Raw genomic sequence first — 22,639 nt, 5'->3', positions numbered from 1 at the left:
CCTGGAAGGAGAGCTTCCATGGTGGCCATGTGTTTGAGACTGAAGCTCTCATGCAGTGAGTAATTCTCCATGTCTGCTGATATGCCCAGTCTTAAAACCACATTTCACATTAATCACCCTCGGCTTGAAAAATTAAGTCTCCAGCACATCCCAAGCAACAAGCAGAACAGTCCTTAGCCCACATGGCCTCCAATGGCGTTGTAAACTCCTGCATCTCTGTGGCTTGCTCTGATGAACCTCCAATTTCCTTCAAACAACTTTTCTTGGGACATCTGTTCTTGTGGGGGCAGTCTATTACTTTTATATGGTGATTATTTGTGTTATGAGACACCACAGCCGCAGAATAAGACCCTACTGTGCTTGGCACTCTACAAACAGAGCAAAACACGGTCTGCATTCCTTCGTGTCTTCCAAGTCTCTCTCCCCAGCTGGGTGCCACTGTGTGATAATGAGACAGTAGAAAGTTTCTAATATAGGAAGGAACAGATGTAGGCAGTGGCCACATCTCCCTCGGTGAAACCTGCCCCCATATTCAAATGCATCAACAAAAGAACTTACTCTGGTGTTATTTGATGGTTGAAAGCTTACATTCTCCCAAAATAGCAGAGTCACTCCCTGCCAAGGGAGCATACATGCACAAAAAATGAAGGAACCAGGCCCTGTATGTGCCTGGAGAAACACTGAGAAAATGATCAGGCATTTCCACATAACAAAAAAAAAAAAAAAAGCTGCATACTCACCAGGATACAGCTGCTTTGTCGGTGCACTAAGCTGAGCATCTTTTGTTACTCTATAAGCAACATCTGCTTCTTTTGAAGATCTTCTGCTTGTGCAAAACCCTGTTGTTTTTGTTATACCATCAGGTAAATTATGAAAATCTAGGACCTTCAAGAGGTCTGCAGGTTCAGCTGCAAAAAAGAAAAAAGAAAACAAGAATTAACAGGCAACAGGACTGGCACTTCACATCCAAATCATTAGCCTACATCACAAATCATTCCACCCCTTAAATAACAGATGACAGAAGTTTTCAATACATCTGCAAATACAATGTTAATATCAGCTTCAAAGCTAGGATGCTGTATTGTTGGTCAAAGACACTAATTCAACGCAGAGAACAGTTGATCAGTTGTCTGCACTAGGGGAGAAGGGAGAATATACTATCTTATTAGCTGGAGTAGTTATATATTTTCTGGATGTCTTTGCCCAATCCCCATCACACAAGCACATCCACGAAGATTAAGTATCACAGAGGAAATTCATGATCTCAGGGAAAGGCTTTAAATCAGGAAGTTGCCAGAAATTTGCTGATGCAAATGTTTCCATTCTTAAATTGGTTGATACACAAGAAAATGTGAGAGCAAGTATCCTTACGGATTGCACGCTTGTACCATGCAAAACAAGGGCATGGTGATGCACAGCAGCTAGAGTATCAGGTAAACCCACAGCCATGCTTCAGGTTACAAGTGAGCTATGTCAGAGAGCCACACCAGCGTGATGTTTCAGTGCTCAGGTGGTTCCTGCTGCCTGCAGGCTCATTCACACCCTCGGAGGGTTTTGTGCACAGCATCTAACCTGCCCAGGGCAAAGCAAGCAGATTTAGGGCAGGAACACAGCACAACTCCACCACCAGCAGCCGAGTGCCTGCCCTGCCACTGCACCAAGCCCAGATGAGGGCTATCAAATAATTCCCCCCTTCAGCAGGTATTCCCCTATGAATTCCCACAACCAGCAATGCACACGAGTGCAGTTGCACTTGCCAACAAAACACAAGCTTTACAGGAAAAAAAAAAAAGTTACTCCCCAGCTTGAAAAAAGCTTATCCTGGTTTGTGGCCTCATGCAGTCTGCTACCTCTGCCAGGAACTTGCCAGGGCACAGCACAGCCACTGCAGCCCACCGTGACCACATCCCATCAGGCTCCCATCCTTACTGAGGTGTGCAGCAGCAAAAACCTCCAGTTAAAAGCTAACGGAGCTGCTCACACCCCGTACTCCTGTGCCAGCAGAGCCAGGGCTGTCACCTCCAGGCAGTTCGGTCTCTCCAGCAGCAATTAAACAGCGCAAGCCATCTCATTAGTTTCCTAATCTGGTCTTGCTCATGTCAGAAGAGATGGCATCACCAGAAGTGGAGTAACCAGATCCGACTTTAAACGCTTAAAAATAAATTGTTTTGAGTTTCGACCCGATACTCGCAGCGAAGCGCTGTCAGGAAGACAAACCAGCCAACTCAGCAAACCCCTGGCAGTGCCCAAAGCCAGCGCCTGCACAACAGCTTCATTTAGCCTCGCCTGGACAATACATCACAGCTGTGTTCTTTTGCCACACGATCCATTATTTTCCCTGAAGAGTGATATTCCTCAGATCCTCAAGGACAAGCACGCATCAGGTGCTCTGATGTTTGCAACAGCCCAGACAAGTCCTGGGCTGGCTGCCCCAGCTTCCATCTGTGTCCCAGGACATCTCGCCATGCCGATGGCCAAGGGTGCAAAGCTCATTGCCAGCTGCTAATAGAGGGTTTGCAAGAGGGTCTTCCAAAAGCCTGTGCCAGACAACACTGCCTTCACCCACAGGGATGGACTACGATATATACGTTAGCATTGAACACAAAAAGGCCAGCACTGGAAAGAAATAAGAACAGATCTTTTTAAAAAAATGAAGTTTTGGTTACCAAGAAGATCTGCCTAATATTTGCATGGAAAACTCACGTACATTGTTAGGCAGCTTTAAAAAGTTTCCACAATCCTGAGAAATTGGGTCCTCAATGAGAGATTGCAAACATATGGCAAATCCAAGTCAACACAGCAGATAATAAACCAGCTGAGAGAGTCAGGGCCAAGAAGCATACAGCTGTGATATTTCCTCATTTCTCATTCTTGTTAGACAGAATATGGATGACATTTGTCTAAGCAGTCTTTGCAGCTTGGATCTTCCCACTGCCTTTAACCATGCTTTATTTCATGCAGAAATTCCTACGTACTCAGAGCCCAAGCTGCCTATAAGCAACAAAAATGATTATAGTGTAAGTCTGTTTCCAGCTCCCTCCCTCTGCTCCGGGAGATTCAGCTCAGCCAGAACCGAGCTGCCTCCAAAATTTATTTACAGAGAAGAGGGGAAAAAGGCAGCGAGGCAGGGGGAGGGGATGTGAATTCCAGACTCCTGACATCAGCCGTGCTCCCCAGGCGCAGGCTGCAGGGGATTTGGAGCCTCTCTCGCAGCGCTGCACGCAGCCGTCCCGCAGCGGGGCTGAGCTGGCTGCAGGAACAGAAACTGCTGCAGAAGAATCCACCACCCAAAATCCCATCTCCTAAAATCCCATCTGCTGGGGTGACCAGAACTGGGCAAACACTCCCAGCAAAGCAGCCCCGGAGCACTAGAGCCAGTTGTGGGCATCTTGCATTAGTGTACAGTGCTGGATGGGGTAAGTGCTGCTTGCTGCAGCTGTGCAGTGCACGGAGGGGAAGTGCGGCACAAAGACAAAAAAAAAAAAAAGGCAGATTTTGCCAGCTCTATGCATTAACTGAATTATACCACTTTCAAGTCAGAAGGCTGCTGCTTGCTAAAAGTTCCTGCAGCAGTTGCAGCAAGGCAGTGAGTTCAGAGCTGGAGCTCCTCCAGCAGCCACCAGCAGGTTGCAGGCTCTGCTCTCCAGCCCCTGCTCACAGCCCTCCGACCGCCCTCACCCAGCACCACAGCACCCAGCACCCTGTGCAGGATGGTTCAAGCATCTGCCTGCCAGCCTCTGCTGCTCTCCGTCTCCTAATACAACGTGCAATTCATCTTCGTTTTGAAGATCCTCTACACCTCTAACTGTGATGGATTAGCTCAACGCAAGAAATTAAAGTAAAACAACAGTGTGGGCACCACTCAGAGTAGGAAACAGACTGCAGACTGCGCAGGTGAACAGCAGGAGAGGAGAGCTGCTGTTAGAGACATGCACGAACATCACCTCTGCTTACTCCTAAGGAGCTGAGGAGCCAGCTTGGATCCTTTGCTGCGCACTCCAGCACTAAGAGCTCTGGTCTGAGTGGGATTTGAGTAGGATTTAAGCAGCATGAAAGCCTCCAGCTCTTTCTAGAAAGATGCAATTCACACAGGAGCAGCTCTTATTCATGCCCAGTTAACCAGTTTATTTCCCCTTCATTTTTTTTTCAGCCAAATTTAAACCCAGCAATCTCCTGTTAGGAGCTGCGACGGAAGCCGCAGAAGGACAGAGACCAGCCTGACCAAGGCCAGGCCCTGCAGGGTATTTCTTACAAGCTTGCACCGGGCTTGGCCCACATCCAAGAGCTGAATTAGTTGTTGCTATATGAAAGCTCCATTTTTTTTTTATTTTTTTTTTGCTATTTTATGAATAACATTACTATGCAACATTACACACTGGGTCATTCTTTTGCTTGAGATGCACAGGGCTACCCGAGGAGACCAGCAGCTCCTTCCCTGCTGCACCAGAGGATGGCAATAAACCCAGTAGGCAAAGAAGCAAACCATAAATAGGTAAAATCAAACCAAAATCAGGGCTATCTTGGGCCAGAGGCTGCCCCAAAAGCCTGCCCCCACTAGTGGGAAGCCCTTGAATGAGACAGAGCACCACTCCCCACCTTTAACAGAGCTGAGATGAATGACGCATTGAGCTGGCAGTGGCAAAAGCTGGAATTAAACCCTTAATTCCTCCATGTCTAACAAGAGCTTTAACCACAAAACCAATCTGTGTTAATTGGGTTCCTAATTTTTTAATTACCTGTTAAAACCTGGGCTAGAGGCTGCAGGTTTTAGCTTTATCTCCACCCTCCGGGCAGCAGTGGCCAGTTGCCTTTCTCCTCTCACACATCACAAGGAGGCAAATCAAGTAGCAGTCACTGAAATAAGCCCACTGGCTTCAGGCTGCACACAGGCTCCAGCTCGGCCCTGCCACACTCAAATGCAGCCACACAAACTGGTCAGGCTCAGCTGTGTGACACAGAAGCATGGCAGAAGTCTTGAATCAAGTCAAGGACACCAGAGCATCGCTGACATCTGAAGGTGCACACTGCAGTGCACCAAGCACTTGTGACCATGGGCAAGCCCCATTCCTAACACGACTGGGATGTTCATTCTCACCCTTCCCTGTTATTTAAATTAAATTACAAGAGGGGAAGAGGTCTTAAACCATACTGAGCCTTCAGGACACATGCAACAATAAACAAGGATTATTTAATGCCATTACACTTGCATAGAGCAGAAAGGTGGAGAACCAGACTTTTAGACACTTCACTGAAGGCCAGTTAAAGACTTTCCATGCACCACATAAAGGTTATACGAAGGTTAAACAGTTTAATTTAGCAAGTTTAACAAAAATCCTAGTAAGAATAAGATTGCAATCAGGTTCAGGCCTCATGGCTACTGCCTGCTCTATCGCAGAATAAAGGAGCTACCTACTCTTGCTGGAAGCTTCCCATACATTCTCTGCAGACACTTTTGCTGGAAATTTTTGGGGACAACAGCCTTTCCCATAGACTTTCTGCCTGCATGGCACAATACCCAAGCTCAGCCAGAGCCCATTGGGCCTATGGAAAGGAAAGGGAAGGAAATTCCCTGAGGACAGGATCTCCAAAGGGATTCAGCCCAAATGGAACAAGCAGTCAGATCTGATTCCACCACGTTGAGTGAACTGCAGCGAGCTCTTCTGAAACTGGGCTGCTTTTTCCACCAGGCTTGATACCAAACCCAAACCCTCCTAAAATAACATTTTCTGGCCAAGGCACTTAGTTCCTTTCTCACCTGCAGAAGCTAAATTCCTCACTATTTCTTCACTCCTACAAGAGCAAAGAGGTGCCAGCCCAGAGAAGCGCACACTGCACTGGTTCCCTGCTCCTCTCCTTTCACCACTCACTTGGTAGTTCGCCAGCTTAATGTTCTTGAAAGCACGATGGATCACCAGGAAAATAAGACATTATATCCTACCTCCAAAGAAAACAACCCATGGAAATGGTGCTGCTGAAGCTCAGTGCAAGATCAACTTGCAGCTTCTAGAAACCACTCTGAAAATCTGAGCAGATGCAGCCTTCGCCAGAAGTCATTAATCTAAGCCATATTTATGCCTGTAATAATAACAACAACACCTGAAGCAATGCTCCTGAATGGGCCCCAAACCATTTTACCAAGTGTCAGGATACATGAGTAGCTTACAATATTACCTGGGGGGGTATCTGCAATTCCGGTGTCTGAAGGATTACCAAATTACAAATAACAAGCCTTGAAACAATTCTCCCCCATCATTTTTCAAGGCATTTAAGTAAATCCCCAAGGAAATCTGTAGTATTTAAAACTGCCACTGAGCTGAAGAGTGAAGCTATTGCAGCCTGGCACAACTGGTGACAGGCATTATCCACGGCCTCCCTGCTTCATGGGGGGCACTCAGCTGCAGCTTCTCCTGCCCTGCCACGCTGAGCGGCACCAACAGGCACTAGGCAGAAGGAAAAAAAAGGTGGTTGACAAGAGCATGGAATGGATTCCACTAAATTATAAAGTCTAAATGTTTTTTTTTCCAAGTATATAAAGTAGGATAAGTCCTTTTTATTTAAAGTGGCCTTTTAATTATGTATAGGAAATTTTATAAATCTTGTAAGTTGCCTTCTAGTTTTTCCAGTGTGATGTTCAAGCTTTTCCAGCTACCATTCAGGATCATTTGTTAAAATAAAACTAAAACATGACTCTAGCAGCAGAGACCTTCAGATAGAAAACAAGAGAACTCCACCAGGTATTGATATCCCTCATGCAAATCCCAGCAAGTTGCAGTGCTGCAATGCTGCATCTCACCTGCAAGTTTACAACAGGGCACACCTGGCACAAGAATCAGATTCCATGTCATTGCAATCCGTGCTGTACCTGCAGCACCCAGTTTACCCCTTGTAAGCTAGCTCCTAAATCAACCACTTCTTTTCACAGATCTCTATACATTTTCTAGTAAAGCTGCAGGGGATGCTATAGAAAAGTATGGCATTACTGAAAATACATTTGCTTTTCCAAAAGACCTCAATGGAGAAGTTGAAAAGGGCTTTAGCAGCAGTTTAGTACTGTGCAGTGCAGTACGTGTACAGCAAACATATGGCAAAAATACACGCAGCTGTGCCCAAAACTAGGTTTAAGAAAGCCTTCCCCTTTCACTTAATACTATTATCATCTTGGGGTACTTATGGAGTTTTTTCAGTGATATCTAACATCTTGCATGTCTTCAGCATCTTCACTATGTTCCTAGAGTTTAGGAGCCAAAAAAATCCCCCTTTCTCCAACTCTTTACCTTGTAATACCCTTCAAAGTGAAGATATCCCCACCTGTATCTGAAACTCCTGAAACATACTTTTTTTTTTGTGCACAGGCAACGTATTTTTGCATTCGTGTAACAACTGCAATGTTTGAATGTCTGGACAAGAGGTCACCACCCTGTAACAGTGAAGAACCGTTCTTCTATATCTGGTTTCATAACAGTTGAAGGGCATCCAAAGACTTTCAGGACTTCATGACACAGCACTTAGTCATACTACAGCTTACGTGCAATTATTGCCAAAGATCTGAGATCACAAGGTGAAGAATGAATAAGCATTTCTGTTCCCAACTCACTCCAGGTGCCCTCTGCAGCTTTAGCATTTAATACAGAACCCAGTCTGGGCATCTGTACCCGAGTGTCATCACTAAAGAACCAGGCTTCCTAGGAAGGGAAGCCTTCCCACATGAACAGGCTATCTCAGCCCTCAGCAAGTAGTGACAGCAAACAAGGTGAATAAGGATTATTTCAGAAAAGTGTCTCCTTGAAGATTACCTTGAATCCTAAAGAAAAGGAGGAACAGTTTTACTGGAAAAATGGAAGAGGTGCACTGCAGTTCCCCTGCCCACAACTGTCCAGGATTAACCAGCTACCTTAGGTTGCCTCCTTTATCTTGTACAAATTCAGAGATGTATTCAGAGATGTAAACGTTGCCCCTGGGTTCTTCTCACCACTAACACCAAGAGCAGAATACAGCCCTGAGCATGGACAGATCCAGCTCCTGGACCCAGACAAGTCACTGGTTCACCTGTACAGCCTTGGCTGAGCCATTAGTGCCAGGTGACGTGACAGACACAGGGTGGATGGATACTCGGCTCCCTGGCTTTAGCGAAGCCAGAGAACCCATGCCTTCATATTCCCATATTTTGTCGTCTTTAAGCTAGAAAATCACCAGCATCTGTGTTTTGAGATTACGAGACATTTTATAAGGATTTACAGGTACTCAGATGACAAGCATGACATTATTACCAAATTTCCCCCAGTTAATAGAGTCAATATATCCTGCACAAACAGCATCAAGCAGAGCACCAGTGTCTCACTTATCTTCCCAAACAGGGAAGGAGGGCTCTGCAGGGCTGCCTGAACACACAGTAAAAATGCCCTCCTGGGAAGAGATGGAGGAGAGATTACAGCTTATTTTTAAAAAGAAAAAGTGATTTCCAACAGAAGCCCAAAAAGTCCCTGAGCTGTGAGAGGACGGAGCTGCTGGCACAGCATCACTGGAGCGACCAGGGACAGGAAGAGCCTGCTGTGACCCAGCAGCAGTGTGCTTTAATCCTGACCCAGGAAACCCAGCCAAGGTCCAGGTCCCTCTGAGAGAGCTGAACCTCAGCACCAGAGCAGAACGCTGGGCACCTTGCTGCCCAGCGTGGAAGCCAGCTGGGGAAAAACACAAACAAACCCTTTGTCTTCCATCTTCACCAGTTTGGCTTTTCCCCCACCCAGTGCTTTTCCAAAATTGTTTGTTAGCACTAAAACACTTAATTATTTCCTAGCCCGAGCCAAGGGGCTGCCCTTACAGGCACAGGGAGCAGCAGCACCAAAGCCAGACCTGCTCAGGGGGATGGGTGCCTGTTCCACCATGTTCAGGGTTTCTCTTGTTCCCAAGCCCCTGCCCAGAGGTTTAAATATCCATGATTATAGCAGGAATGATTCAAGCACCAAAAGGTAAATGCTCCTGTACTGATATCTATACCAGACAGCTAAATGCAGATGAGAACGAAGCTGCTTCACTTAGCAACATCCGCTTCGTGCCTGCAGAATTTCAACAATTTTTGCTCCTTATCTATATGCTTTTCACCACTGTTGGACTTGGGCTCCAGCCCTCAGATAATTAACTATCCAAACAAGATGGCAGAGGCTAAGACAACAAAAAAAAAATAACCTTAAGCTCCAGTTGCCATTGTTCGAGCACCCTTTGGATTGAATTAGTAGCCCCTTGAATTCTTCAGCATGCTAGCAGCCCAATAAAACAAAATGACATTTGGACAAAGGAAAGGCATTTTAAGAAGGATAATCAGGGAGTCTGAACTGCAGGATTGAAGCTCTGGAAGTTCGTTCCCTAGGAAGGGGCACGCTACAGCAAAAAATGCTGACTACGTCCAGGGTCAGATCCTCATCTGGTACACATCAGCTCAGATCCAATAGCTGCAACAAATCTGTCAATTCACATTGCTCTAGATAACTGAATATTTCACCAATGACTCATGTCGTCCCCTTATGGGGGTTTTTAAAGGCCCAAGTAGTCCCAACTGTGAACAAAGGAAACCATTATACAGAACCAGATTCAAAAGATCATATACATAATCCCAAAAGGGATAGAAAGAAACCCAGAACCGATATCAGAGCAGCTCTGCAAGACTACATTAAAACCCGAGGATCAAATAATCTTTGTTCCTTTCAGCATAAATCATTTTTTTAAAAAAAATCAATCATTTGGGTTTCTAACAAAGCTGTGGTGTTAGCAGCCAGCAGCAGAGAGCAGGCCTTCCCTCCACAGAATATAATTAAACCACGCAAATAATCTCCGCTGCAAATGCCACGCAGAGAACTTCAGGACAATTCAGAGCAAACAGGCGAGCATTTAAGACTTCAGGGAAACTCCCAGCCCCATTCAAGATGAGGAGCAAATATCCCATTCATTCTGAAGAACGAAGGATTTCAGATTCTGCTCTAGAGGAAGAAAAAACACAGCTTTGCAGGGTTGGCTCCATGAGCAGAGGTATTTGAAGCACGAAGGGTACTGAAGGGGTCTGGGATGCTGACAAGCCATCTCCTGACAGGGGAAGCTCTGGCCAGGGCAATTCCTGGGAGCCCAGCACCACCACCAGTAGTGCAGCCCAGTGATACCCATCATAGGGATGCTGGGGGCAGCTGCTGCTGCACGCTGACAGCACGTCAAGGGAACATCCTACAGGAGGGATTTCTGCACCCTCTGAGGAGCTGCTGATCCCAATTCCCACAAATCCTGGGAAAAGAGGAGCACAGGAGAAAGGCGGTGGTGGACTCCCTAGAAGGACAGCCCGTGGGGCACCAAGCCAGCGTGTACAGTCCCAATCCCAGCTCCAACCCATCCACTAGGGTAAATCCACTAGGATTTACATTTTATTATTTTTTTATTTTTTATTTATTTATTTTTTAAACTTTATGTCCCCAAAGAGGAGGCCGCTGAAGCAAAACACTCCAAAAAAAAAAATTACCAACCCTTTTAAGGCAGAGCACAAGGATGAGCCCAGCCACCCCCACCCCCGGGCCACGTCAGGGCCCCCAGCACCACTGTTCAGTGTCCAAGCCTTTTTACGGGTCTGTCCTGACAGCAGGGCCAAGGGAAAGAGGTGAATCACCGGCCTCGCCATCCCGGCCTCTGCTCGCACGCCTGGGCTGTGGATGCCGCGCATTCCGGCCTGCCCACAGCCCCGCCAGGCCCAGCCCCGCTCCCCAGGGCAAGGGGAAGCTCTCCCCTTCCCCACCACTTCTCTCCAGTGTTTCTGGGTCACGGTGACATCTCGGGAAGCTTTCCAGCAGGATTTTGGTTACTGGCAAGAGCCTTGCCCTTTACACACAGTAACAGCGGGCAGACTCGAGCTCTCGGAGTTGTTAGAGCTGCATTATTAGGGCCACAAGCATGCACTCAGCAGATCTGCAAACGGGAACTGTGATGGGGCATGACTTCATCTTCCGAATGATTAACGGGGAGGCCCAAGAGCTCGGTTTTAGGAGCAGTTTCTCAATGCCAACCATGAATGGATGCAAGTTCAGTGCAGATGAACCCGCACCCTTCTTAAATTCCCCATTTTTTTTTTTTTAAAAAGAAACAAAGAAACTAAAGAAACAAAGGAAAACACTTAGATCCTCACAAGGCTCTAGACCGCCACACATGCAGACATACCAGAGAGAAGTCACCTTGAAGCGGCTGTCACCTGCCTGAGCACAGCCTCATCACAGCCTTTTGGAAATCAGCTCCACAAGCACAGCACTGAGCTTTTCTGGGTTGAGGGTGGGCAGAAATACTGATAGAGATGTCCCCAGCTGCCCAGCACCTCGTGCTTTTCTGCAGGAAACAAGGAAGAACCAGCAGGCACCTGATTGTGGGAGCACACAGCCCAGCTCCACAGCAGGAGGGCTGCAGGCAGCATGTCTCCAACACCAAGCTGTCCCAACGAGCACGAGCTCTGTGTCAGCACAGGACCACACGTGCAGAATAGGATGCTTCAGGGGCTGGGGACATCAGCATCCCCTGGGGACCCAAAGTCACACTCCACCATAACCATTCTGCACAGCCCAGGACAACCCAACCAGGCTGCAGGTCTCACCTGAGGCAAAAGAAGGTTTTAAGAAAAACAAAAACAAAAACAAAACAAACAAAAAAAAACTTTCCTGCTTTTCTCAGTGATCATTTTCTGGCTGGGGCTTAGGGGACAGACACTGACTTCCCTGCACTGCCCAGGGCTCAGCAGGGAGGGCTCTGTGCAGCTCTCTGGAGCAAAGCCCCATGGCAGGTGTATTTTAAGGGGAAAGGCAAGTTCACCATTTTGTCTCCGCTCCAAGGAGCCCAACAATTTGCCAGACACTCTGGCACTTGGACAACATTTGCATTTTCAAAGTACTTTGTAATGATCAACTAATTAATGCTCTTTACAGCCTGCAATTAGGGCCTGATCCAACACTGCTTTCAAGTCAGACAGTTTGCAACCAGTTTTAGTGCAGTGCAGAGAGGTCACTCCTGCACTGAACACAAGTTGACATGCTCACCTCCCAGAATGGGGAGGGAGAAGAACATAAAGCTGCTGTAACACCATCAGAGCAGGCGTGAGATCCTGCATCAGCTGCCACAGCACACTGCCAGGGCTGCCCAGCCATTCCAGGATGCTAGAGCACATCACTGAGCACCTTGCTTCCTCTCTTTGCCATCCAAAGCTACCTGGAAGTTAACCAGGAACAAGGGCATCGCCTTGCTCAAAGTCAGGCAGATGTGGATCAAGGCCATGACCTCCCTCTGCGTGACTTCTCACTCAGAACTCCCCAAATACAAAGTTTTCCTGCTAAAGTAATGCTTGGTAGCCCTCTGGATTATTTCATGTTGGCTAACTGTCCCTCAACCCATCTGTATTCTGGATGCTTATGAGGATTATAAGGACTCAGTGTATAGGCACAGGGAAAAGGATCTACTCCACGCAATGGTCCGTGACATAGCTAGAAAGCAAGCCCAAGTCAAACACAACTCGTGCAATGTCTCACCTTCCATGCATAAGATCATACAGAGTTGGTCAGCTAATCCACGTTGCAGTCAGCCCTGGTGGCTGCAGATCTGCCAGGACAGTTTAGGAACAGCACAAGCCATGGGCAGGGCTTCTCCCCCTCCTCTCCCACACTAGTGGCTGCAAGCAGTTAAACCAGGATGAACATAAGCAGCCTACATCTGCACAGAATGGCAAAAAACACATCTCTCCTGGGATCTTCATGGTCAGAAAAAGCTCACTGGACACTTTCTAAACAGGAATCTGTACCAAGAGAAATGGGACCACACTGACACTCTTTGCAAGTGCAGTGCAAAGAATTCTGCTCCCTCCCAGCGCTTTCCTGGGGTACCTGGGGAAAACAGGAGATGCTAAAGAGGTACCAGGGAGCAGGCTGTCCAGTAGCCATGGCAGAGCTGCTGTTGCACAAGGACACAAGGGACAAGAGGTACAGAGGGACAGCATTCTGATAGATCACAGAACATCACACATTGGGATGGACCCACAGGAACAGAGCCCAGATCCTTGCTCCCCAAAGATGGATCAACACAGCTTGGAGAGAGCAGACAAAATGGACAAGATTTGGGGGAACATCCACCATTCTGGAATGTTCTCTATATAGCCTTCTTGTAGCCATGCCCAGCCCTTTAATTCCGTTAGCACAGCAAGCAGACTGCCCATCCAGGAGCACTGACACAAGCAACCACATAATTACAATTATTTCCACCATGGTAAACACCGCAGCTACAGCTGGGGCTGGCAACCAGCATCAAATCACCAGTGCATCACCTCACCACTTAAACAGGGAACAAAACCACACAAGGGTTTGCTGCAGGGCACCGTCCCACGCCCTGCACAGGTAGCCCAGCTGGGATGCTTCCACAGCAAACATTTCAGAGCTAAAAGCTCATTTTCATGCACTGTGGGTGTTTTGCTGTCCACAGAGTTTATGGGACTGAGCATAAGCAATTTTAATTTTCAAATGTCTTATTGAATTTTTAAGGAGCCCACTGAATTATTTCCAGCACTACTGAATACGTAGATATTTTTGAAACAAATGTGAAACCAATTATTCTTTTCAGATGTTTAAATCAATAAACTGTTAGCATTTCCTTTATATCTATATCTGATTTTCCTCCTCAGAAATGTATAGCTGGAAGACGAATTTCAAAACTCTGCTTCACTTGATGAAAAAGGTTTCTAAAGCTTTTTTTTTTTTTTTTTTAAAACCATGAACCCAGAGCCAAAAGTTTCATCAGTTCTCAAACACCACAAAACATCTTTGATGCCCACAAAGTAACTACGCAGGCAGGAGAAATTCACTTACATTGCTAGCCCCTGATGATTTTTCTCTCTTCCAACCCATATTCATTCAGCAGATCTTATTCCTGATTAGGTGGTTAAATGAATTTGTTACTGTCAGTGGGGAAAGGAACAACATTTTACGTTAAGCCAACTGAGTTTTTAGGGACTAGTTAGAATAATATATAATCTGCTGATGGCCAACCATGCACAAAAAGAGGCTCATCCAAATAAAACACTCCGGCTCCCATTCCTTTATAATCTCAGCACAAAAAAAAAAAAAAAAAACACAAGTAGGCTATATATTTCCCTTCCACCTGAATTAAGAAGCAGCACACAGTGAGGCTTTGCAGTCAGAGCACTGTGAGATGAGCAGGATGCCCCTACCCCACAGCCCTAAAGGCTGGAAGGGGCATTTGGGGTTTTTAACCCCCAGGAGCTGAGCTAGGGAAGCAGCATTAGTGCAACACCACGAAATTAGTGTGCAGCCTTGACTGACCTTTCTGATCTCTGACCCTGGGTCAGGAGGTGAGAAAGGCAAGCCATCAGCCCCCTCGTTAACTCAGAGCAGCCTCTCCATTACACAGCTATCAGGAGCCAAATAGGAGCTAATTACCCTACAAAAGCCTCCTCCCTCCCTGCACCACCCTACCTGGAGCAGGAGACAGAAATCCCACTTCAGGAGCCAGTTCAAAAGTGAGGGGGTTTTGATCATGGAGCAGTATTCCTATAAAATCACGGCTTTTTGCTTAAAACCCACAGCTGCCATCAGGGCATATTGTGGCAGTGACAAAGAGGGACAAGAATTGATTTTTAGAAAGCTCAGGTCACCGGATCACTCATTGCTGCACAATCATTTTTCCCCTTTCAGATATTTTCCATTAAATTGCTTGCAATGATTTCTGCATGATTTTCTGTTCTTGGAAGTGCGCTGCATTTAGCAACTGAAATGTCATTTCGGGTCTTCCATTATACACGAAGGAGAACTCAAACCCAAAGATAGCAGCTAAATTGAAATATGCTACTATAAAAGCTAACAAGAAATATCCAAGAAAACCATCCAAAAAGCTTTCCCAGGACTCTAACACTGGCCCAGACAAATATTTACATAATTATTCACATCGGTTTGTTTTAAAGAAGGCCTTTTGTTATTGCTCCTTTGGCATTAGCCATCTAATTAGAGGCCAATGGCAGTTACAGAACTCGCTGCAGTCCTCCAGCAGCACCGACAAGGGGTGCTGCTTCAGTCACCTCCTGCTTGCTGGGGGAGCCCAGGGGAGGGAAGTGTCAAAAGGGAATAATATCTAGGTCATAACATCTTCCTGCAGACACCAGGGGATGAAGGAGCTAAAACTTCCGTGGCTGGCTGCGTGCTGGGAAAGCAGAAGACCGAGGGGCAAAGGGTAAGAGGTCTCCTGGCAGAAATACCCACAAATGCCAAGTTTTCTCAGCTCTATTACCAGCACTATGCTATGACCCTGGAGGAGTCACTTCCGTGTACATCTCTGCCTCACATCCTAGCTTTTGGGACTAGTCTTCCCCTGGATGCATGCAGACTGCCCAGCATAGCTCCAGCACATGGGCTTGATGTGGCCAGAAGCAAGGCACCACTTAGCACAGCAGCTTGAGATAAACGCGTGCCAAGGCACTCGTGGTGGTCTTCAAGAAGAAAATGTGCACAAGCCAGTTTTAAGGCAAAGCTCCAAGCACACTGATGAAGTGGATGATAAGAACACCCCTTCTTGGTGCCACAAGACTGAGTCCTTCCCATGCCTGCTCCCCCAGCCACGCAGCTGATGCCCCAGGACCCACGCACACGCAGGCTCCTCTCAATCCTGTTATTAGAAGACTTTTCCACACCATCCCTTTTCCTGTAGCCTGGCTCAGGCACCCAGCTCCCAAATTCTAACAGTCGAGCTCAGCACCCAAACCCCTTCATGCTCTTGAACCCCTGCAAAGGGGGTGACTCTGAGTCCCTTAAAGCCCAGACCCCAGCCTGGCCACCCCTCCAGCTATCATTCCCCAGCTTTTCCACGTTTTCTAAGAAAGGAGGTGAGAAGAGAACATCCCCATCACAGCCTCTCCTGCAGCGTGCTGGAGGGAGCCATGGCCAGACCCGGAGCACAGCCTGCTTCTGTACAGGGAGCTCACAGCTTTGCCCTCAGCCCCTGCTCCCTACTGCTACATCATGCCACCAAGCTGATGGCTGATGAATGTAATTCACATCCTGAATATCTTTCCTCTGCTTTTCTCAGGTTTACTGTGCTCCTGAGGCCTTTAAAGCTGGGATTCAAGTTACTGAAAGCAAGACAATCCATCAGAGCACAGCAAAGAAGGAACAGAAACAAAGCTACCTAGGGCCATAAAGCTAAGCTGGAACAGTCAGAGGAGATTTCCCCCTCCTTCCTGTTGATCTTCCCACCCCTAGGATAGATGTGAAGAGAGGAAAGACCCCAAAGCCAGCCTGTGTTTTATTTGGAAGCTGCCACCCCCACAGAAGGAGGTGGTGCTGGGACCAGCACCCATTGCTGGTGGCTCATCCAAACATCCACGTGAGATGCTCCTGGGGAGCCCAGGGAAAGGAGACCCTCGGTATCTGCAAGGAGAGCTCTGCTCACCACGAGCCCATTTAACTTGAGAAAGAAAGCAATTAGTGTTCCCTCCTAGTAAAACTGCAGACAAATACTACGTAACCTTCCCGTGAACCAGTCCCAAGGCTCCAATAAAACCCTCGAGTCAAACACTTCTGTGTGAATTAGACGATACTTGAAGCTTCGGATTCCAAAGTGATTTCTTCAAAAACAGAAGAATTATTTTGTGACTGCTGAAGATGTGATGGGCTTCCTCTAGCTTCCACACAGCCAATGCAGCGCTGCTCTAAAGCCCCTACATTTGAGGGGCTAAAGCAAGCACAAGGACTTCCTTTCACATCACAAGCAACAGGGTACAAAATAAGTTCTGCAGCTGAAAAGATTCTTCTCCTCATTTCTTCCCAGCTACCGAAAGCAGCTGATGATTTCCTTGCATAGTACTCAGCTAGCACGGTGACTTGTGCTGCATAAAGGCTTTCTATAGGTAAGTGAAGGGCTTTGGCCCCTCAGTGTAGCTTTGTCTGCAGGACATCCTTTTTACATCTGTAAAGAAAAACACATTTTTCCCCCTCAGCATCTGGGGGAGAGTTCTAGTGCTGAGCTTATTCTCGTTTGCTTGGAATTGGTTCATGGCATGATCCCTTAATCATACTCAGAGGTTTTAAGAGCTCAATCACAACTTTGATCAGTCAGGCCTGTAATATTTGCAGACACTGTAACAATGCTTTTTCGTATCCCAATACACGTATCCCCCAAGTGGTTTCAGGAAATGCTTCTGGCATCTGGCAGCTCCTTGGCAGGAGAAAAGCACCAAACCGAGAGGGCAACATAAAGGCAGGCACAAGCACGCTCCTGGCAGAGGACAACAGAGGGATTGGTGTCTTCCACAGAGCAGCTGGGGCCACCCTTTGCACATTTAGAAGCAATTTTACTGCATTGCATCCTTTGAATCACTGTCCTTGGGCTGGCAGAGGAAAGCACAGCAAGGCAGGGACCCATTCAAAGCAGGTTTTCCCTCCTGTGTTATTGGCAAATAACTTGCTTTTCAGGTCGTAGTTACCGTGGTGCATAAAGCATAAGCAAACAATAAAGTTATACACAGATTACACACAGAAAATGATGATTCATCCAAATCTGAGCTGTTCCAGAGGTCTACCAAGAACCAGACAATGACAAACTCGTAGCACTCTTGGTGCTGCCTTAGGAAAAGATCAAAGATGAAGAAAATTGAGTCTCATTGCCAGCAGCAGTGAAAAGCTATTTTAATTCCAAACATACTCTTCCCCACATTTGAGACAAAAAATAGCAAGTTAAAGAGATGCTAAAAGATTAAGCTCACTGCAGGCCACTTTTCTGCTGTGCCCCCCAGCCTGAAATGGTGCCAAAAAGGCTCCTAGAATTGGTCTGAGTTCCAAGGACCAAGAAAAACCCACAGCTATATGGGAAAAACTCCATTTGAAGCCAATAAACCACAGAAGAGCAACACTTGATGGGCTGGCCATTAAAACACAGGCTTTGCCTTGTTTGATATTTGGTAGCACTAAAGGACCATTTTTCTATCAGACAACTGAATTCTCCAAAGGGAAACAACTGCAGCTTTGTAAATAAATGGCTTAGCAGAGCTAAGGTTTGATGCAGAAGCCTAGCAGAGCCATATGTTCCCACAACTCTTCCAGGCCCTATTCCCACCGAGGAAAGTGTATTACATTGCTTTCAAACAATCCCAATATGTTCAGTGGCAATTTACTTAATAAGGCGAGGTGATAAGGCTGGTGGAGGCTGTCCCTAAGAGGGGGGTAATCAGAAAGCAAATTTGTATAGGAGCACAGCACAACAAGCATCATTTGCATGATGCTCAGAAATGCAATCACAGCATATTGAGAGCCCCAAGAAAGATCTAGCAACGCTCCTCAGATACCTAACAGCAGCATCAGTGCCCTGAGCTCTACAAGCAATGAGACCCAGCTTCTGCACCAAGCTCTGAAGCCACTGGAAGCACTGGGCTTCCAAATACTGATCCAGGACAGCTCATCTAAAGGCAGCTTGGTACTGATGTGCACCCTACCCGACTACAGTACAAGCACAGCCCACACCGCTATGTTGCAGCAGGTAAAAACCAGATAAGTAAGAAGCAGCAGAGAAATCAATGCCCTGACACGTTAGCCTTGTTTTAAATGGTTTTCTCTGCTGTATAATACATTTACCTTGACATCGCCTTTTATTTGTTTTAAGGGCTTACAATACTTGTTTTCTTTACCAAAAGCAGGATAACACAAGTGAACAAGGAGCAAGGTCACAGGAATCAGTGATGAATCAAGACAGTCCATCTGCAGCTCCACACATCAGACATTACCAACTTGACCATCCAATAAACTTCTCCTTTATCACCTAAATTAGGCACTAAATGTTAATTAAGCATGTGCTTTAGAGGCCTTAAACTGGATTTTTTTTTATTTTTATTTTTACCACTGCTATTTAGTCAAACTTTAGCAAAGTGACAGACTTGGATGCTCCAAAAAGATATCCAGCTCCCAAAGATAAATTCGGAAATATTGCTAGCCTTAATCGCATCCACCCTTTGTAGTGGCAGCCAGCACAGGTAACTCCTCCAAGCAGCAGCACAGCCTGCTGAAAAAGTTAAAGGCAGAGGGAAAAAGTCAGTAAGCTTGGCAGGGGGTGCGGCTGGACCCAGAGAGATTTATCAGCATGCTGACAGAGCCAGCAGCAGCACAGCTGGGACAAGGAAGGCAGGCAGGTGGCCAGGGGATGCTGCTCCAGCCTTACACTTCCAGGGTGGTCACCGAAAACCAAGCTGGAAATGTTATCCCAGACAATGCCGTGCCTGTGCAAAGGCCAAAGCTTCGATCAGCACCAGGAACAGGACTTTGATTAACGAGATATTGATGAGGTGGGAAAACAGCTTTGCTATGCATCAGGGAGGTACCACAGGGCAGATCCCCACATGGTGTAAAACAGCACATTTCTGGTCAGACTTCAGCAGTCAATGCTATTTCTTGCAGAGAAGGATCCTTCTCCTACACTCAGAGGAACCACAGCCTCCACACAGGACAATTTGTGCATGAGAAGAGTTTCCAGGTCCTTCTTTGTTTGGATGTGACACTTGAAAAGCAACCAGACAGAGTGGGTGAAGATGCCACCGAGCAGGAATATTTGAAATTCAATCACACCAGCATTAAAATACCCAGAGACAAGTATCTGGGGGAGTCACACAAATAGCCACCAGCTTTAGGCAAAAACAGATGGAAGAATACTCTGAACGAACTACAAGTGTGCAGTCCCATCCCGGGGGAGCCTTACAACACACAAGCGGGAAATATTTGGGAAAGTTTGGAGCCTTGCAATTAAACTTCCAGCTCAGCCCAAAGAGGAGCCTGTGAGCCAGCACAGCTGGGTACCCACAGGTAGAAAGGGAGCCGAAAGGCTTTTCGGAAACATACTGCAGTAAAAAGAGAAGGGTCAAGGGAAAAAATACAGGCAGGATCAAGTCTAATTAAAGGAGCAAAAATAAGTGACAGCTACAAAAAGGCAGGGGCTATTTTCATACCGAGCTAAGGGTCGCTGGCACATTTGCAAAGCCACAACACCCAGAACTCCGGGAGAAAAGAGGTCCTTTGTGAGAGGGATGGGGAGGCATGGGAACCGAGGAGCCCCGGGGTAGCTTGGAGGCATTACTGTACTTAACACAAAGGAGAGAGACAATAGAGGGCAAGAGGAGCCAGGGCTGTTTATTTCTCTGGGTACCAGAGGTAAGGGAGCCTTCACAGATAGCGTTGGGAGAGACTGGGAAAAGTGGCCACTAAGGCAGTGTCAGGCCTGGATAAGATGCTGGAGAGGTATGGAGACCTCAAGGGTGTGAATTCCAAGTTAACCACCATTAGAAATTCTCTGATAACAGCTATTTCCTCAAAGTAAACGGCAGACCAGTGCTTCCCTTCCAGAAATACTGCAGGGCATGATCTAAAAGAAACCGTGGTGTTTTAGAGGTGCAATGGATTATTAGAGGGAATCATCTCGAAAATCCCTTACAAGACTTTAAGACAATAAGACAAAGCACAGGGTGGAAACAAAACACTCCAAACAGATGCATGGTGTTGTTTCCAAGGATCTGGATGAGGATGAAGCCTCCTGGGTCTGCACCTGGGCCCGTGCCTGCATGCAATGCCAAACACCGGAGCTCTGCCCACTTCTCCCAAAAGCAGGACAGCCGTGATGCCAGCCACGAGATGCCCACCAACCACAGGAGTGAGACAACAGCCACCAGAAACTAACACACCGTTACTGATTTCTATAGATTTTCATAGATTTGATTTCTATGGGACTGCCTCGAGACTCATCTGGCCTGGTTTCCAAAGGTCAGGAGAGCTCCTGGCATCCTCTCGGAGCTGCTAAGCTGGAATTCGGTCCTTTACTGCCCTAACTTGGGCACCAAACCCAGCACCCATCCCTGAAACTTCAACATCTGACCAGAGCAATTTCTCTACAGCCCTGCCTGGCTTAGGTAGTTCCAAAACTGCTACCCCTGAGAAGCCTGCAAACTTCAAAGCACACGAAGTGGGGAAAAAAAGGCATCCTCTGGCAGACAAGCAGAAAAACAAAAGATTAAGGGTAGAGCTAGAGCTTACTATAGTGCAGCAAGAGATGTCACAGCAAGCTCCAGGATGCTGGCACTGCAACCACAAACAGGACAAGAGCAACAGAAGGGCCTGGAGTCAGCCTAGAGACTGCATTTTAACTCCTGAAGGCTGTTGCTTCTTTACAGCATGCGACTTCACCCCACACTGGGGGAACTGAGACACGAATCACTATCACTTCAGTTCAAGTCTGGTAGTAATTAATTTTATTGAGTTTGACATTTGAAGTAAATGAAGGAACATGCTTCTACCATCTGGAAAAGTGCATGCTGACACTTCCAATCACTTGTGCATCCATTCGTGAACGTGTGTAAGGAATGTTTGCTATTTTTACATATATACAGAGCAAGGCGGCAAGCGATGCATCGAGGCACCAACCCATGCAGATAAGTACAGCAGCCCAGCACCACTCATCATACAAATGAGCAAAAAGTGTGTTGAGCAATAGCAGCAGCCAAATGATGTGAAGTATTTGGGAAACCAGAGACAAGACAAATGCCAGAAAGAGTTATCAGCGTATTTTGGGAAGACTGATCTATATGTGGAACACGCTTGATGTTTTCTCCATCAGGAAAACAAGCTATGAATGAAGTACCTTGTATTGGGTATATTCAACAGCTTAAAAGCAATCTGTGTACGTTTTATGTGCCATCATCTATGGCTCAGAGGAAGGGCAGATTTTTCATAACTACGGGAAAACAAATTGCATCCTTACAGAAGAGCAAAGATGCACTACATTCTTCCCTTCAAAAATACATGAAGATGTTTTCCAGAACAAGCAAGGGAAAAAACATTCACTTTGACATGAAGACAGCCATTCTACGAAATACCAGCTATGTACAAGACTCAAACCCATGAGATCTTGGAAGGAACTCTCCCCTTTGCCAGTGCCATCCTGGCTTCTCTTATCCTTCTGCCCATTTCAGCCAAAAGCCACCAGGACCAATGCAGGTAAGTTCCAGGTGAAGAGCACAGCTACATGCACACAGTAGAACAAAATTTCATACTAAAACCCAGGATATTATGGGTCAAGCTAACCCATATCCATTCCAAGCAACCATAAAACTCTGTTTTCACAAGCATTTAGAAAAATCAGCCAGACCTCAGCGGAGCAGCAGCCCCTCCAGCGACCACTGGCTCCTCACCCCTTTACTCCAAGGGGCACAGACAATTTTGCCTTACAGAGCAGCTCCCTGCCCACATCCTCCCTTCCATTCACTCAGGGATACTTCACGCTCGACAAAACATCTGAGTGCAGTCAGAGAGCTGCTTCCTCAGCACCGCGGGATGTTCTCAGACCTGCAAGCCTCACCCGTGCCAAGTATGCCACTTCCTCCCAGGCTGCTGATCCATCATTTGGATGGCTTCCAGGGGCACAGATGAGGACTGCTGCTTGTCTCGAGCAGGTTATTTCACCTCCCAAGCTCTCCAGTGATTATTTCTCACCGTGCTTTGCTTCCTAGAAGAATTTTCCACATGCCTTATTTAATCCTGCGTCGATTGACATTGCGCAGACATGACATACCTGCCTGCTCTGACACCCCGCCACTGCTCTTCAT

The 22,639-nt window shown here is 46.8% G+C and overlaps 1 protein-coding gene across 4 annotated transcripts in view; it reads right to left on the bottom strand.

The window, feature by feature from the left end:
* COL5A1 (collagen type V alpha 1 chain) overlaps window positions 1–22,639 on the bottom strand; it is a 168,091-nt gene that overhangs the window by 113,529 nt on the left and 31,923 nt on the right. For all 4 annotated transcript variants that reach the window (XM_084494111.1, XM_084494108.1, XM_084494109.1 and 1 more), the window contains one exon: window positions 741–908. Coding sequence is in view for 3 of the 4 variants with exons in the window: in XM_084494108.1 (XP_084350234.1) it covers window positions 741–908 (168 nt within the window). In the remaining variant the exon portion in view is untranslated. The remainder of the gene's footprint in view (window positions 1–740; window positions 909–22,639) is intronic.

Source organism: Aythya ferina (genome assembly GCF_964211825.1).
Source record: "Aythya ferina genome assembly, chromosome: 20".
Lineage (NCBI taxonomy): Eukaryota > Metazoa > Chordata > Aves > Anseriformes > Anatidae > Aythya > Aythya ferina.
This window is presented reverse-complemented; position numbering and strand designations above follow the sequence as displayed.